The following is a 15,125-nucleotide window of genomic DNA, read 5'->3' as shown; positions in this document are numbered from 1 at the left end:
TCTGCTGTATAACAAAGTGAATCAGCTCTACATATACATATATCCCCATATCCCCTCCCTCTTGCATCTCCCTCCCACCCTCCCTATCCCACCCCTCTAGGTGGACACAAAGCACCGAGCTGATCTCCCTGTGCTATGCAGCTGCTTCCCACTAGCTATCTAGTTTACATTTGGTAGTGTGCCTTATATCTTGATTAACCTATTATCCATGTCTTTTGATTCTGTTTCTATAAAATACTCCCTGTCTATGTCATTCTTCTATTTCCACTGGTCTTTCTTCTTACTTCTGAATAAACAGGCTTTGCTTCCTTTTACAGCCTTCTGGTCTTATATCACTTATTCAGATAAACATGGATTGATTGTCTACTCTGAGCCAGGTATTGAGATGGGTAATAAGTCAGGGTTCTCAGCTCTTCTTTAAAAAGAAAACTAAGCTAATGCCTAGACACGTGCTTCAGAGATTCCACCTGAGTTGATCTAGAGTGGAGCTTGGACATAGTAGTTTTCAAGTTGCCCAAATGAACTTAATGTGTAGCCAGAGTTGAGAACTACAAACTTAAGTATATAAACGTCAGGAAAATGGGCGTTATTCTTACCCTGATGGAACTTAAATTCTAGTTGGGGAGATAGACATTAAAGAACAAATAGTCATATATGTGAATAACTTAAAGTGATAAGTGCCATGAAGAAAATGAACAGGGAACTTTGGGAGAAATAATATAGTAGGACAATCTGTATGGGGTCACAAAAGGTCTTTCTAAAGGAGTGATATTTAATGTGAAGTTTTAAGGATGCGTATAATTTGGCCAGGCAAGTAAGCAGATGGAAAAAACATTTTTGATGAATTTGAGTCATGGAAGAGCCTGGCATGTTTTGAGGAAATGAAAGAAAGCCAATGTGGATGGTGTGTAGTGACGGATGGTTAGAGTGGCTTAAATGAGATTGGAACAGAACAAAGGACTTTGTTAAGAACTTGTTAGGTTTTCTTAGGTGCATTGAAAAGCGATTTATAGTCTTTTTCTTTTTAAGATTATTTTTGATGTGGACCATTTTTAAAGTGTTTATTGAATTTGTTACAATATTGCTTCTATTTTATGTTTTGGTTTTTTGGCCATGAGGCATGTGGGATCTTATCTCCCCAGACCAGGGATCAAACCCACACCCCCTGCATTGAAAGGCGAAGTCTTAACCACCGGACAGCCAGGGAAGTCCCCATTTATAGTTTTTTAGGGGCCAAAACAATTTTTTTTTTGTAGTTATTACTCTGGCTTCCCTGTAGAGGGTAAGAGGGGTTCAAAGCAGAGCAGATGGAGGGGAGCTAAATCTAAGTTTGAAGCTTGTTTTAGGGTAGTTTTAGGTTCGCAGCAAACTGGAGTGGAAGGTCTAGAGATTTCCACGTACCTCATGCCTCTGTACGTTTCTTTATCTAGATTTGCCTTTTCTGGACAGTTTATATAAATGGAATTATGCGATATGTGGTATTGCATCTAACTTCTTTTATTTAGCATAATGTTTTTGAGATTCTTCCATGTTATAGTATATGTATTTCATTTCTTTTTATTGTTGAATAGTGTTCCACTCTATAGGTAACTACATTCTGTTAATTTATTAACCTGTTGATAAACATTTGGATTACATCGAATTTTTGGCATCTGTGAATAAATGCTGGTATAAACATTTGCATGCAAGTCTTTGTGTGGACATATATTTTCATCTCTCTTGTATCAATTCCCAGGAATGGGATTGTTGTGTTATATGTTAAACATGTGTTTAACTTTTTTAAGATAGGCTTTTTTTCTGAGTAATGTTAGGTTCACAGCAAACTTGAGCGGGAAGTTGCCATATAAAGTCAGTCCTCCATATCCTCAGATTCTGCATCCATGGATTCAACCAACCATGGATTCAAATATTCAAAGAAAAAAAACCCAGAAAGTTCGAAAAAGCAAAACTTGAATTTGTTGTGCATAGGCAACTGTTTACATAGCATTTACATTGCGTTAGGTATTATAAGTAATCTAGAGATGATTTAAAGTATTGGGGTGTGTGTGAAGATTATATGCAAATACTACGCCATTTTCTATAAGGGATTTGAGCATCCTCGGATTCTGGTATCTGCGGGTTTCGTGGGGGGGATCTTGGAACCAATCCCCTGAAGATGCCAAGGGACAACTGTACTGTCTACACCCCTCCCACATCATTACCACCCAAAGTCCATAGTTTATATGAGGGTTCACTCTGGGTGGAATATTACACCCTACTCTCATCTTGCTTGTATGGTTTCTGAGGAAAAGTTGGATGTAATTCTTATCTTTGCTTCTTTATAAGTGAGGTGTTTATCCCCTCTGCTTCTTACAAGATTTTTTATCTTTGATTTCTTGAAGTTTTAATATGATATACCTAGGTGTAGGGTTTTTTTCGTTTTGTTTTGCTTTGTTTTGTTTTTGGCATTTATCCTGCTTGGTGTTCTCTGAGCTTCTTGGATCTGTGATTTGGTGCCTGACATTAATTTGGGGGAAATCCTCAGTCGTTGTTACTTCAAATAATTCTCCTATTCCTTTCTTTCTTCCTTCTCCTTCTGGTTTTCCCATTATGTGTATGGTAGACCTTCTGTAGTTGTCCCACCATTCTAGGACATTCTGTTACATTTTTGTTAGACTTCTTTTGCTTTGCTTTGCTTTTCCATTTTGGAAGTTTCTGTTCATTTATATCCTTTCCTCAGCCATGTCTGGTCTACAAATAAATCCATCAAAGGCATTCTTCATTTCTGTTACAATGTTTTTGATCTCTGACATTTCTTTTTGATTCCTACTTAGAATTTCCAGATCTCTGTTGGCATTGCCCATCCATTCTTGCATGCTGTCTACTTTATCTGTTAGATGCCTTAACTTATTAATCATTGTTATTTTAAATTCCTGGTCTGATAATTCCAATACCCCTGCTATATCAGAGTCTGGTTCAGATGCTTGCTCTGTCTCTTTCAACTGTGTTTTTTGCCTAGGTTTCCACTGGGTCTGTTTCTATACGCTTCGTGCACCAGTAGGGCCTGCTTCAGACTTTTACCTTCTAAAGGAGAATGTGAAAATCAACAGAGTCACATCATATGTAGAATTAAGTGCAATCTTGCAACCTTCTAGAATTTGGCCTCAATTTATCTTCACAAGCTCATTTCTGACTATAGCTTCATGCTTAAACTGGCCAAAGTGATGTTCACTGAACCAGTGGCCTATGTTTTCCCACAAATATGTCTTTGCTTTTACCCTTCCCTTAGCCTGGACTACCTTTCTTCCTTTTATTATTGCCAAAATTCTACCCATCTTTAGAACAAATTCAGATACTTTTTCCACAGAGTTTTCTAAAGGGTATATACCTTTACTATAACCTTTGGTGTATACTTCTTTTAAACAGTTATTAGAGGACACTTACTACAGGCTGTTTGTGTTATTGTCAGTCATAAAATCATTCTCCCCATGCCCCCTCCGAGAACGGCTTGATGGGAGTGGTCACTTTTTATCTCTGTACCCACCTTAGATCCAGCAAAGTGTTTCTAAGTTAGTAGATGCTCAATATTTATTGAATTAAATTAATATATAGAGAATGGTATCTTATTTAAATTTCTTCATTTTGATCAACATTTGATGAGAATATTTTAACATATAATAATGATGAGGATATCTGAATGATTTATAAAAATCATTTGTTAACCTAATAAAGCCGGCTATATCTGGGGGTCTGCATTTAACGTACCCCCTCTATAATTTGACTGAAGACATTTAAACATTTTATTTCTTAATGGAGTGAAAGATGAGAAAAAGCATTTGTAGTTAAAAAAAACCAAACTCTTGCCTTAGATAGATAAGAACCATACCAAATGTATCCTTTGTGAATTCCTAATGTTTCCATGAAATTTTTATTCCTTCTGGGGCGCTGTATCTGAGAGTTAACATGACTGTTGTCTGTATCTGAGAAATGACCATGTTTCCTTTTAGTTCTCAGCAAGAGTAATTGAATGTAGACTATCTTACTAAACGCTGGCCTGTGACAGTGTGTTAACACTCTGTCTCCTAATGGCAGGGCAATTATTTGCTGAGTGGGATTTTTATAAATCCCCTGGCACTAGTATGTCCCGATAATTATGATGAAGAGCATTGGTCAGTCTTGATTCAGCAGTCCCCACCCCGGCAAATATTTCATTCGCAGTTCCCTGGCCCGCTTCCACTTTTCTAGTTATTAGAGACCTTTACTACTCTTCTGTGCTTGCGTAGTGTCTTATATTTTAAAAGCATTTTTTACTAAAACTTAGAACTCAAACATATTTTAGACAGCCCTCCATTTAGAATTATTTGTCTCTCATGATATTCACAACATCTGGTTCATGGGGCAAGAAAATATTTTTTAAAATCTTTTTTTTAATTGAAGTATAGTAAAATTTACAATGTTGTGTTAGTTTCAAGTGTACAACAAAGTGATTCAGTTATACATATTATTTTCCATTATAGGTTATTACAAGATATTGAAGGGAAAGATACTCAATATTTTATAATAACTTATAAGGGAAAATAATCTGAAAAAGAATATATATATATATATATATATATATATATATATATATATATATATATATATATATATATATATATATAACTGAATCACTTTGCTGTACAGCAGAAACTAACACAACATTGTGAATCAACTATACTTCAATAAAAAAATTTTTTTAAAAATTGAGTATAGTTCCCTGTGCTATACAGTAGTTCCTCGTTGTTCACCTATTTTATATATAGTAATGTGTATATGAAGAAAATACTTTTTAATTTTGTCTTTTTGTGGCAATCAGTGACTCCTGTTTGCTGTGTAATTGTCATTTGCAAAAGTAAAGCTTGAATTCTCCCACCTACCCTGTAGAGTTCTTCATTCCTGGAATAAGCAGTTACTTTGAAATCATGAGAAATTACTGTTTCTCATCTGATAAAATCTGAAATTGAAGCACTAGTAATCGTGCTATGGGAATTATAGGTGTACCCGGTCCTGTTTCAAATTCTTTTTATTTTACAGAAACTCGTTTTAAAAGTAAACCTCAATAACAAAGAGAAGAGAAAAAATTAGACTATGGCTTCCCACAGGCAATTACAAAATAAAGGTCAGTGTATGAGTGGAAAATGACCATAAAAACATTCTTCATGAAATACAGCAGTAGATGCTCCAAATATAACAAGTATATCCATTTGTTTTCAAGTCAACTGCATTTTTTAAAGTACTTTCCCTTAGAATACTTCAGTAGAAGAATAAAAACTGAGAAGAAAAGAGCCAACTGATATGATAGATTGTTAGAAATATGGAATGGTTCAAAATATTAATGTAATGCTAAGGGTGACCGGGTAACAAATGGTACATTTGCTCGCTGTTCAACCTGGCATAATTAATATTCTAGGTCATGCTTAAGTTCCCATGATGGAAGGTCTGAAGGGGGGAAATTCAAGAAAAATATATATCTATTATATAACTCATTGCCTTTTTTTTTTTTTTTTCCTTTCATTTTGACGAGTCAGAATCATAGCCTTTAAAAAAAATCAGTGCTTTCACACCTCATTTGCTGTATTCACCACTGGGCCACCAGTCAGCAGCCGGGCCTGATACAGGGAGGTCAGTGAGAAGCTATTAGCAGAGTTCTCTCCTGAGATTTCTTGGGTCTTATTGAGTTGAATGTTAGCATGACAGTACTGCAAATAACTCAGTTGTAGGCTTCTTTTTTTTTTTTTTTTTTTTTTAAACAGTTAGCACAGATTTCCCCATAGTGTTGGTCACTCTAGAAAATTATTGCTGAAAATGAAGTCCCCAAAGCTAGCCTGGCATTAACCCTTCTAAGTTGTGAAAAATGTGAAAACGGAAAAATATGTCATAGTCCCCGAGGATTAACTTTGTCTTCTGTGACTCATAGTAATACTTTTTAAAAAATCCATAGCAAACCATTATTCACAAAGTGGCTTACAAATTAATGAAATATAGCAATTGAGACAATAGTTCGGGTTGTTTTGTTAACTTAAAGAAATAATAATTAAATGGATACTATATTAATATAAGTAGATAGGGTCTCTGCTTGCTGTAGGGATTGAGGGGGGCTGGACCGTTTTCATTGACGAAAGTTAGCCAAATGTATTAAATTAATTTCTAAAATACTGACACCTTGAAGATTTTAAATGATACATTTTCCATTCAATTAAAATATATTTTCTATCTATATATGATTTAAATTGCAAAGAGAATACACATGAGGAGGTCTCCATATAGGTTGCAAAATATAATTTAAGAAAGCTATCATATCTACTGATCTATTTGCATTTCCCATCTAGCCTATGTATACATGTGCATGCAAATGTGAAGGAGATCAAGGAAGATTTCTAATGGGGGTAAAGTTAATAGCTGGTAGCCGTTATTCAGGTAGATAGATATTTTTAAATGGTAAATTATAATCTAGTTATATTGTATGCATTTTACCATTTTAATCTGTAAGATTATGGAAATGATATACTAACAGACTTCAGTTAATTAGGTCATCACTAAACAGAATGGTATTCTTTTATATCTCTTTCATAAACTGTATAGATTTAGTTCTATTTTATGTCAGAATAGTCTTTTTAGTATAATATTTTTGTTTTTTTCTCATTACAATTGATATAGTCTCATCTTAGAAAATCACCCTAAAAATCATCTTAAAAATAACCATCCACTTAAAAACTACTGTCCACCAAAAGCTATTTTGAATACATGTGTATTAATTTTCTTATATTAACATCATTAAAAATATCTGTTTACGTGTCCACCTTGTTCTGTATTTAGTATTATAGTAAGAGAATGTTAACATGACATTAAAAATGGCTTATACAATGCCTATAATGTTTCCAATACTTTTATCTTATGTAAATTGTATAGGGAAAAAAGTCTCAAAGAAGAGCCAATTCAAGAAAAAATTTAAATAGGTCAATATATTTACATTAACTTTTTCCTTAGCGTAGGAAAAATTTGAGTTGGAGATGACTCAGTGGGTCTGTGATAATTTAGTTCTAGATCACAATGTATTCAAAAGCAAATTAAACCTGAAGTGTTAAGAAAGATGAAAAAGATATAATCTATAACTGTGAAGGAAGTCAATCAGATTTTGAAATAAACTCAAACATTTTACTAAAATATTTATGCGGCTCGAGAAAGTAAGAGTAAAATAGAGACTTTATGGGCCTTTCTGAACAGTGCATTGTTTTTCTTCATAAGCATTTAGCATTCATTTTTTGAGTGTCTACACATAGTTAAGCACTTTGCTAGGCCCTGGAGATGCAAAAATACCTAAAATACAGTCCCTGTGCTCCAGCAGCTTGCTTAGGAAAGATGGACACACACAAAGATAATTTCAAAACAGTGTAATAAGTACTGTGATAGAGTTGTCCCCAGGCCATTAAGGAAGCATTGGGGATAGGACACGGAATCTAGCCTGAGTTGGTATTAGATAGAGGTTTATACTTACTGAGGAGTTAGGCTAGAAATATAAAATTTCCTAGGATAGTTTTTCAAAGACAACTACCGTAGGCAGTCATAATACTTTGGACTTGCTTATTCCAAGAGGTAAATATAACAACCAGAAATATTTATGGATATGATGGTGGCATGAGAGAAAAGCACATTTTTAGGAAAAAACAGATAGGTTTAATGGATACATTCTTTACATTAGTCTAGAATGTCTACAGAGCAACTAAACAAGTCATCCTATCATTTAAAATATAGCTTTTCTTCATGAATATGCATTTGTATATAGGAAAGGAGTAAAACTATAGCTCTAAGCAGTTTGTATATTCAAACGTCATTGAATTTTCAGAAAGTGGAATATGCTAAACTTGAATTTAACATTTATCCTGCATACATCTATTGAACCTCCATTGCATAGCAGGCACTGTGTTAAATAAGTCTGGACTATTTTGATGCAGTGTGTGACAAGGTCAGTGATAGACAGCAAGGGTAATGTGATGATATAGAAATAATGCACCTAACCATGTGAATGCAACTCATTAAATACAGGATGTTATTTTGAATGATTGTATACATATATATACACACACATATATATACACACATGTATGTTTATATATCATATATATATACATATACCAGTTTATTATTTTAAAGTAAAGAACTTAAAATGGCGGCCATTAATTAGGTTGTATAATGAATTATCTTTCAAATAATCAAATATTTATTAAGTTCATACTTTGTACCTGAAACTGGTTCAAGCATTATATATTTGAGTTTGTGTGAGTGAATGTATGACTTACAGAGCTGGTTAAGTATACATATACGTAGTTAATGGTTAGAATACAAAATGAATGCCTTAAGGTCCTGTTATTTTTTTCTCAAATACAATTATATCAAATATGCCATGTGTAGCAGATAGAAACTATAGTTTCTATTAGTTGTTTTTAACATGTTTAGTCTTCAACCGTGAATCATTCCGAAATTGTTGGTCTGGAGACAAAGTGTATTTTGTAATGTCCTTAGACTAATCTAAAGTCCACCTCTAGTTAAGAACTAGAGTTGTAGTTTAACATAGTCCTTAAACATATGAAAATTTGTATGGTACAACTTTATCTTCCCTTTATGTGAAAATGAAGGATAAAAATCAAAATGATGTTGTTCTTCTTTAGAGTCCAGGTATATACAACTCACCTTTCAGAAAAGATCCTGATCCATGGGAGTTGCGGTTACAGCAGGCAAAGCCTTTAACACACCGAAGACCTAAAGTGAAGCCGAAGCACTCCGTCAGCCTTAGCAGCTGGCTGGCTTGCACGAGTGCCCGGTCCTTTCCTCAGTCCGGAATTCTGCCACCCATTGATAGGAAACGATGTCAGGTACTCATTAGTCTTTTTTTTTTTTTTTTTCAGTTTAACTTTTCTGTCTTCGTACTTTTATTATTCACTTTTTTCTTTTTTATTGGAGTACAGTTGCTTTACAATGTTGTGTTAGTTTCTGCTGTACAATGAAGTGAATCAGCTATACGTATACATACGTAAGAATTGTGTCAGTGATCGTGTTCTTTCTGTTTTCTTTAAAATGTTATTGTTTTGTCTTTGTGAAAAGCAAAGAAAATTATTTTTTTACAGAACCTAATTTTTTTTTTTTTTTGGCTGTGCTGTGCAGCTTGTGGGATCTTAGTTCCCTGACCAGGGATTGAATCTGGTCCACGGCAGTGACAGTGCCGAGTCCTAACCACTGGACCGCCAGGGAATTCCCCAGAATCTAATTTTAAATAATAAAAATGAAGTACATTTAAAATATATATCAAAGAATAAATAGTTCCTTGGTATTGAATTTTATTGTTCTGGGTGTGAAATTAACACATAGGATTTTTGGCTAGGATGTAGCCTTTTTCTGTAACAATACTGTAATAACTGTACTTGTTATAACCTGTTGTTGCTAGAAAAATCCTATGTATTACCACATTTATTTAATTTAGCCTCTCATCTTGATGGTTCATATGATTCTATACAATTGTAAACATACTTTGCATGGGAGTCATTTAAAAAGTATAAGTTGGAGAATTAGAGAGGGCCCAAAACAATGCAAAACTCAAGCAAAGACAAAATCTTCACCATGGATTAGAATATAGCGTGATTGGCAAATGACATCCTAGGGCTAAAGGGTGGAGGGGGATGGGTTGTGGTGATTGTCACTGTCCTAAAAGTTCCGGAGAGCAACACTTCTGTCACCCCCAGAGAGCAGTTCTGTCACCCCCAGAACTTCTGCCTGTTAGCTTCCTACACAGGCTTGCCTCTGTGTCTCTATTGCTGTATAATAAATTATATTATATTTACGTATACAGCCTGATGGCTTAAACCAACACACGTTTCTTTTCTCACGGTTTCCGTGGGTCAGCGTTGTGGGTACAGCTTAGGTGAGTGCCTCTGACTCAAGATCTCTCATGAAGTTGCAGTCAAGGTGTCAGCCGGGACCGTGATTTCATATAAAAGCTCAGCTGTGGAGGAAGGAGAGGAGGGTAGGGAGATCCTCTACCAGGGTCACTCACATGGTTGGTTGTTTTCCTGTCTCTGTCTCTCCTCCCTCGGTCTCTATAGCGCTCCCCTCCCTGGAGGAGGGAAGTGCCAAGCTTCTAATCACTTGGTCTTTCTGGTGACCAGTCTCACCCAGAGGCTATCTAGGGACTCCAGCCTAAGTCACCTTATTAGCTTAAACTCAGGTGTATTCTTGTTATGAGTAACAAAAGATACTCCTATCATCGGGAAATTGCAGAGGTTTTAGGAGCTCTGTGCCAGGAACCAGGGACAAAGACCAAATATATTTCTTATTATACCCACAATGGTGTAAATATAAAGACACATGGAAAATACATATACATTTATATAAAGGTATACATTCATATGTATGTGGAACACACATCTGTATGGAAGATTTTATATATGTGTATATACATACACATATACATATACAGGTACACATACCCACATGCATACTCGTAAGGTACATTTATCTAACATACCACAAAATAATTATCCCTGCTAATTGTTTCCTTTCCCTTTCCTTCTTTCCCCATCTCCTCCCTACTTAGCCCTGGTCCTCCTCCCCTACCCCCATCATATCCTCTCATCCTTCTTTTTCCTTCTTTCTCTTATTTTTCCTTCTTTCCCATCTTCTCTTCCCACCTTCTCTCTTATCATCTTTGACTTCTTCCTTTCTCCCTTCCTTCCCTGCTTTTTTTTTTTTCTTCTTTCCTTTCCTGTTTTCACAGAATGGGATTCTTAATGTGGTTTTCTTTGACTGAACCCCACTTCCTGTACTTATCTATAATAAAAAGGTACCCACATCACTGGGGACATTTGAGATTACATATACTACAGTCCAAATGATACTATTTATACTCTGACAGTCTATCTGCACTTGTGAGGTGAATTTCTTAAATGGTGAGACAATAATAGCAAGTTTAAAAAAATTTTCACTATTATTTAAGCTTTGAGAAAAGTTTATAAATACAAGATGACTATAATGTGGGTTATTAAAAATATAGAAGAATATAAATATATTTGACTCATAATTGGACTTGATTGAAGGCAAAGAAAGTCAAATATTGGAGAACTATAGCTAAGAGCCCAAGAAGTCTGGTAGGTTCAGGTTGAATCCTGAATGGTCTACACATTCTAGGAATTAGTATTTGGAAATGAGTACAATGATCAGAACTGAAGTCTGAAGCTTTGTCTGAAATTTGGGATGCTATCTCATTCCAGGTATGATTGGTATAAGTGATCACTTGAGATCTAAAAGAGTCTATCAACAGAAATAGAAGTCAACAGAAGCTTTGGCATAAGAGAAACTTGACAGTAGAGGCCAAGTTTGCTGACTAGGAAGGTGGTCTATTAAGCTCAAAGGCAAGACATTAATTGTCTAAGATATAAATGTATGGATCAGGCACTGACACACATGGAAAAATGGACATTCTTAAGGAGGATTGTGGTCATGAAGATTATAGTTAATGAAAAAAGAAGAGTGGGTCTATTTTATTCTAAATTTTGCTGCTTAAGTAGGGCTTCCTCTTTCATTTCCTAATCTTGTTGGAAATAGCAAGTTCCAGAACAAGTAGTGGAGTAAGCCTCAAATGGGTATGTGTCATATTGATACATCAACAAAGGTCAGACGGCAGAGACTGGCCACCAAGAAGACTTTATTCCTTGTGAACGCAGGCCCCTTCAAAGTCATAGCCTTGGTCTTTTGTTTATATACTTGATGCTACTATTGTTCAAAATCTTTTTCAAACTCCTCTAGAAACTAAAAGTAAGAGTAGTAAGATAATAATAAAGCTAGGAGTACAATTTTTGCATATTTACTAGGTTCTAAGTACAATGCTAAGAGTCTTATGTATCTTAAGGGCAATTTTGTGAGATAGTTATTATTCCATCTTACATACGAAGAGAAGAGGTCTAGAGAAGTAATTTGCCCCTAATAACACAACCAAATATTATTTTTTCAAACCACAGAATTTGTCAAAGTGAAAGATTAAAAATCTGTAGAAAATATCCTCTTTTGATTTCTTACTCCTGAACTTGGAATCATGTTACTGTATCTTTAAAAAGTAAAGTTCCAATAAAAATCCATTAACTACTTTCAAATATAGCAATCCTCCTGTCCAGCTGTGAAAAGTACTAGATGATACTTATTTGCCATTTGTGTTATTTACGGTCCATGACTTTTATGGTAACTGGTTCCTATTATTGGTTTCTATTAATGTAAAACATAAGTGAACATAAATGAGGCGTGAATCATTTCTTTTTATTAGCCCCCCAGTCTTCACTCAATGCTTGCAGTAACTCCAGCTGTGTCTTGTTAGTGATAACCTATTTAAAGACGAGATCTTTAAGGATAAGGGATATGATTAGAAATCTTTGTCTATTTTATATCACTTCTCTCCTGCACAACAAAGGTGGCGAAAACAAAATGTAATTGATGGCACAGCAAAATCTTGAGCCATCTCCGATTTGTATTGTGTTTCATACGATACTAACTAGATAACCAGTGGGTTCTAGTAACTACTATAAGTAACTACTAATTTAAAGGTGGAATATGTTGTAAACCACTTCACACCATTGCAGCTTATGGACTTTGCTATATATTTGTGTCATTAAATGGTCGCTATTGTATCAGAGTTATTAAGCAATAGAATTTAGAATTTAAATAAAAACACTTGGGCTTCCCTAGTGGCGCAGTGGTTGAGAATCTGCCTGCCAATGCAGGGGACACGGGTTCGAGCCCTGGTCTGGGAAGATCCCACATGCCACGGAGCAACTAAGCCTGTGAGCCACAACTACTGAGCCTGCGCGTCTGGAGCTTGTGCTCCGCGACAAGAGAGGCCGCGACAGTGAGAGGCCCGCGCACCGCGATGAAGAGTGGCCCCCACTCACCGCAACTAGAGAAAGCCCTTGCACAGAAATGAAGACCTAACACAGCCAAAAATAAAATAAATAAATAATAATAAATAAAAACACTTAAAATAATTTAAAGTATGGCCCTTCTATATTTTGGAGGAGGCCACCAGTTAAATGTAAGATTCGGCATTCACCTAAAAGCTTTATTTTAATGAAAAAAAAAAACTTGCCATCTGATTTCTATCTATTTGAAAACTGTGCCCAGGATCTTTTCTAATATTTTTGCTTACTCAAAATGGGAGCAAATTCTTTTTAAATTATAAGAAACGTGCTATATAAAATTAGAAAACAAAGCAACTTTTATAACTACAAGTTAACTAGTTCTAGCATAAAAACTCTTTTGATGTAAGTGGGGAAAATTCTGCCTAATTTAAAACATTTTTAGTATAATCACTTGCACTTGTGTGAACGTTTCGTGAAGATGTGATGCTCTTACTTCATGTGTTTTCTAATTCAGAGAAGAATAAGTTGTTCTTTAAAAATAACTTAGTAAATACTACTTGTTATTCTTTGTAGATATTCAGTAGCCTTGGTCATAAATCACAAACTATCTACCTCACCCTTTCTTGTCAGGGACCCTTCCGCGATGTCTCTGAAGTGTGGGAACAGCGCTACAAGCCTCTGGAACCAACTCTGCGAGTGGCAGAACCGATGGATGGGCTAAAAGAGGCCAGAGCACAGCTCCAGAGACAGGAATGGACGCGAAATGTGAATGACAATATGTGAGTTCTTAGCTTAAAAAAAGTAGCTGTACCATGTTTGGTGCCTGAAGTATTTTTAATATTTTCTATTTCCTAGTATTGTAGAGAATCTTTTATTTGTGAGAAAAGGAAGAACCACCCCTGACCTATTCAGAAGCAACCATTTTTCAATATGCAAGTGTTTTAGATAAGGTCAATATTGATGATGATATTGATTTTATACACACATACATACATATTACTCAAAGGGAAAAAGGAAAGAATGAATGGCATTTCACGGGGGTAAGTGACCACTATCCATGCATCTGTGAAGATAATTTCCTTAATTATCCAGTGAAAGTATTCATATTTCTGATGCTTCTATAATAAGATCCAACAGAACAAAAACATTTTTCTTAACGTGAACTAAATTTTATTTGGATACATTGATATGGCATTGTAGTTTTAATAAATCAGATACAATGAAAGAGTTTAGTTTCTTCACCACTGAGGAAGATGATTGAGAAAGATAAAGGGCAATCTAAGAGCATATGCAATTTTAAATTATTATATTAGCATCACTGATTTGGGTCTCAATTCATACATCTTTCTCCAAGGCACTTCCTCTCTCTTCAGGCATTTGTCATCGATAGTTTTATGTAATTTATAAACAGACCATTTAAAATCTAGAAAAGCTTTTAAAAATTATTATTATTATTCTATAAGATATCTTGTAATTATCTTTGTAATATATCATAATAATTGTTTACTATTATATATACTAAGTAATAAAAAGGCAATTATATTATTCTAATCTAAATTATTATAATTATTATAATTTAATATAATATTATGTATTATAAATAATTATATGTCAACTACAACATATAAACTGCAGTTACTTGTTTATATAATATATACTATGCACTAATCATCATATTACATATGTTATATAATAATAATTCCAAAATACATTACAAAGTATGTTTTGTTATATAAAGAAACTAGAATTACCTCTTATCCAGCATGGTGGATTTTGGATAGTTTTATCAGTCAGAAGGGATATATAATATGTTTTATTTTAATCATACATTTCTGAAGAGACTCCTGAAAAATAAAAAATTTTGAACAAACTCATATGAAAGATAAAATTGGCAAGTATCTCAAGTAATTTTCATAAAGTTTTTCATTTTATAGCAATTACTTGAAGTGAGATATTAGCAATAGAGTGTTCATATTCTTTCAATAATTGAATGAGTTACCCAACACTTAATGAATAAGAAAATAAGAAACATTTTTTTCCAATTATTTTGGGGAGGTAGATTTCTTTTAGTAAAGAGATTATAGAAGATTAGTGCTGCTCGACTTAGTCAAGCAAAATGTGCAATTTAGTTATGAATATCAGAAGAGTTATATTATTCAGAATTATTTTTCTGTTTTCAATGATGCCAAGGTTTATGAAATAACAAAATTAACT

The 15,125-nt window shown here is 34.4% G+C and overlaps 1 protein-coding gene across 4 annotated transcripts in view; it reads left to right on the top strand.

Annotated features, from left to right (window-relative positions):
* Positions 1-15,125, top strand: part of SPATA17 (spermatogenesis associated 17) — a 190,177-nt gene that overhangs the window by 105,413 nt on the left and 69,639 nt on the right. For 3 of the 4 annotated variants that reach the window (XM_068538541.1, XM_068538544.1, XM_068538542.1), the window contains 2 exons: positions 8,685-8,888; positions 13,542-13,690. In XM_068538541.1, coding sequence (XP_068394642.1) covers positions 8,685-8,888; positions 13,542-13,690 — 353 coding nt within the window. The remainder of the gene's footprint in view (positions 1-8,684; positions 8,889-13,541; positions 13,691-15,125) is intronic. The other variant, XM_068538543.1, reaches the window with a different exon arrangement.

Source organism: Eschrichtius robustus, chromosome 3, assembly GCF_028021215.1.
Source record: "Eschrichtius robustus isolate mEscRob2 chromosome 3, mEscRob2.pri, whole genome shotgun sequence".
Classification (NCBI taxonomy): Eukaryota; Metazoa; Chordata; class Mammalia; order Artiodactyla; family Eschrichtiidae; genus Eschrichtius; species Eschrichtius robustus.
Note: the sequence above shows the minus strand (reverse complement) of the source record. Positions and strands in the feature narration are given on the sequence as shown.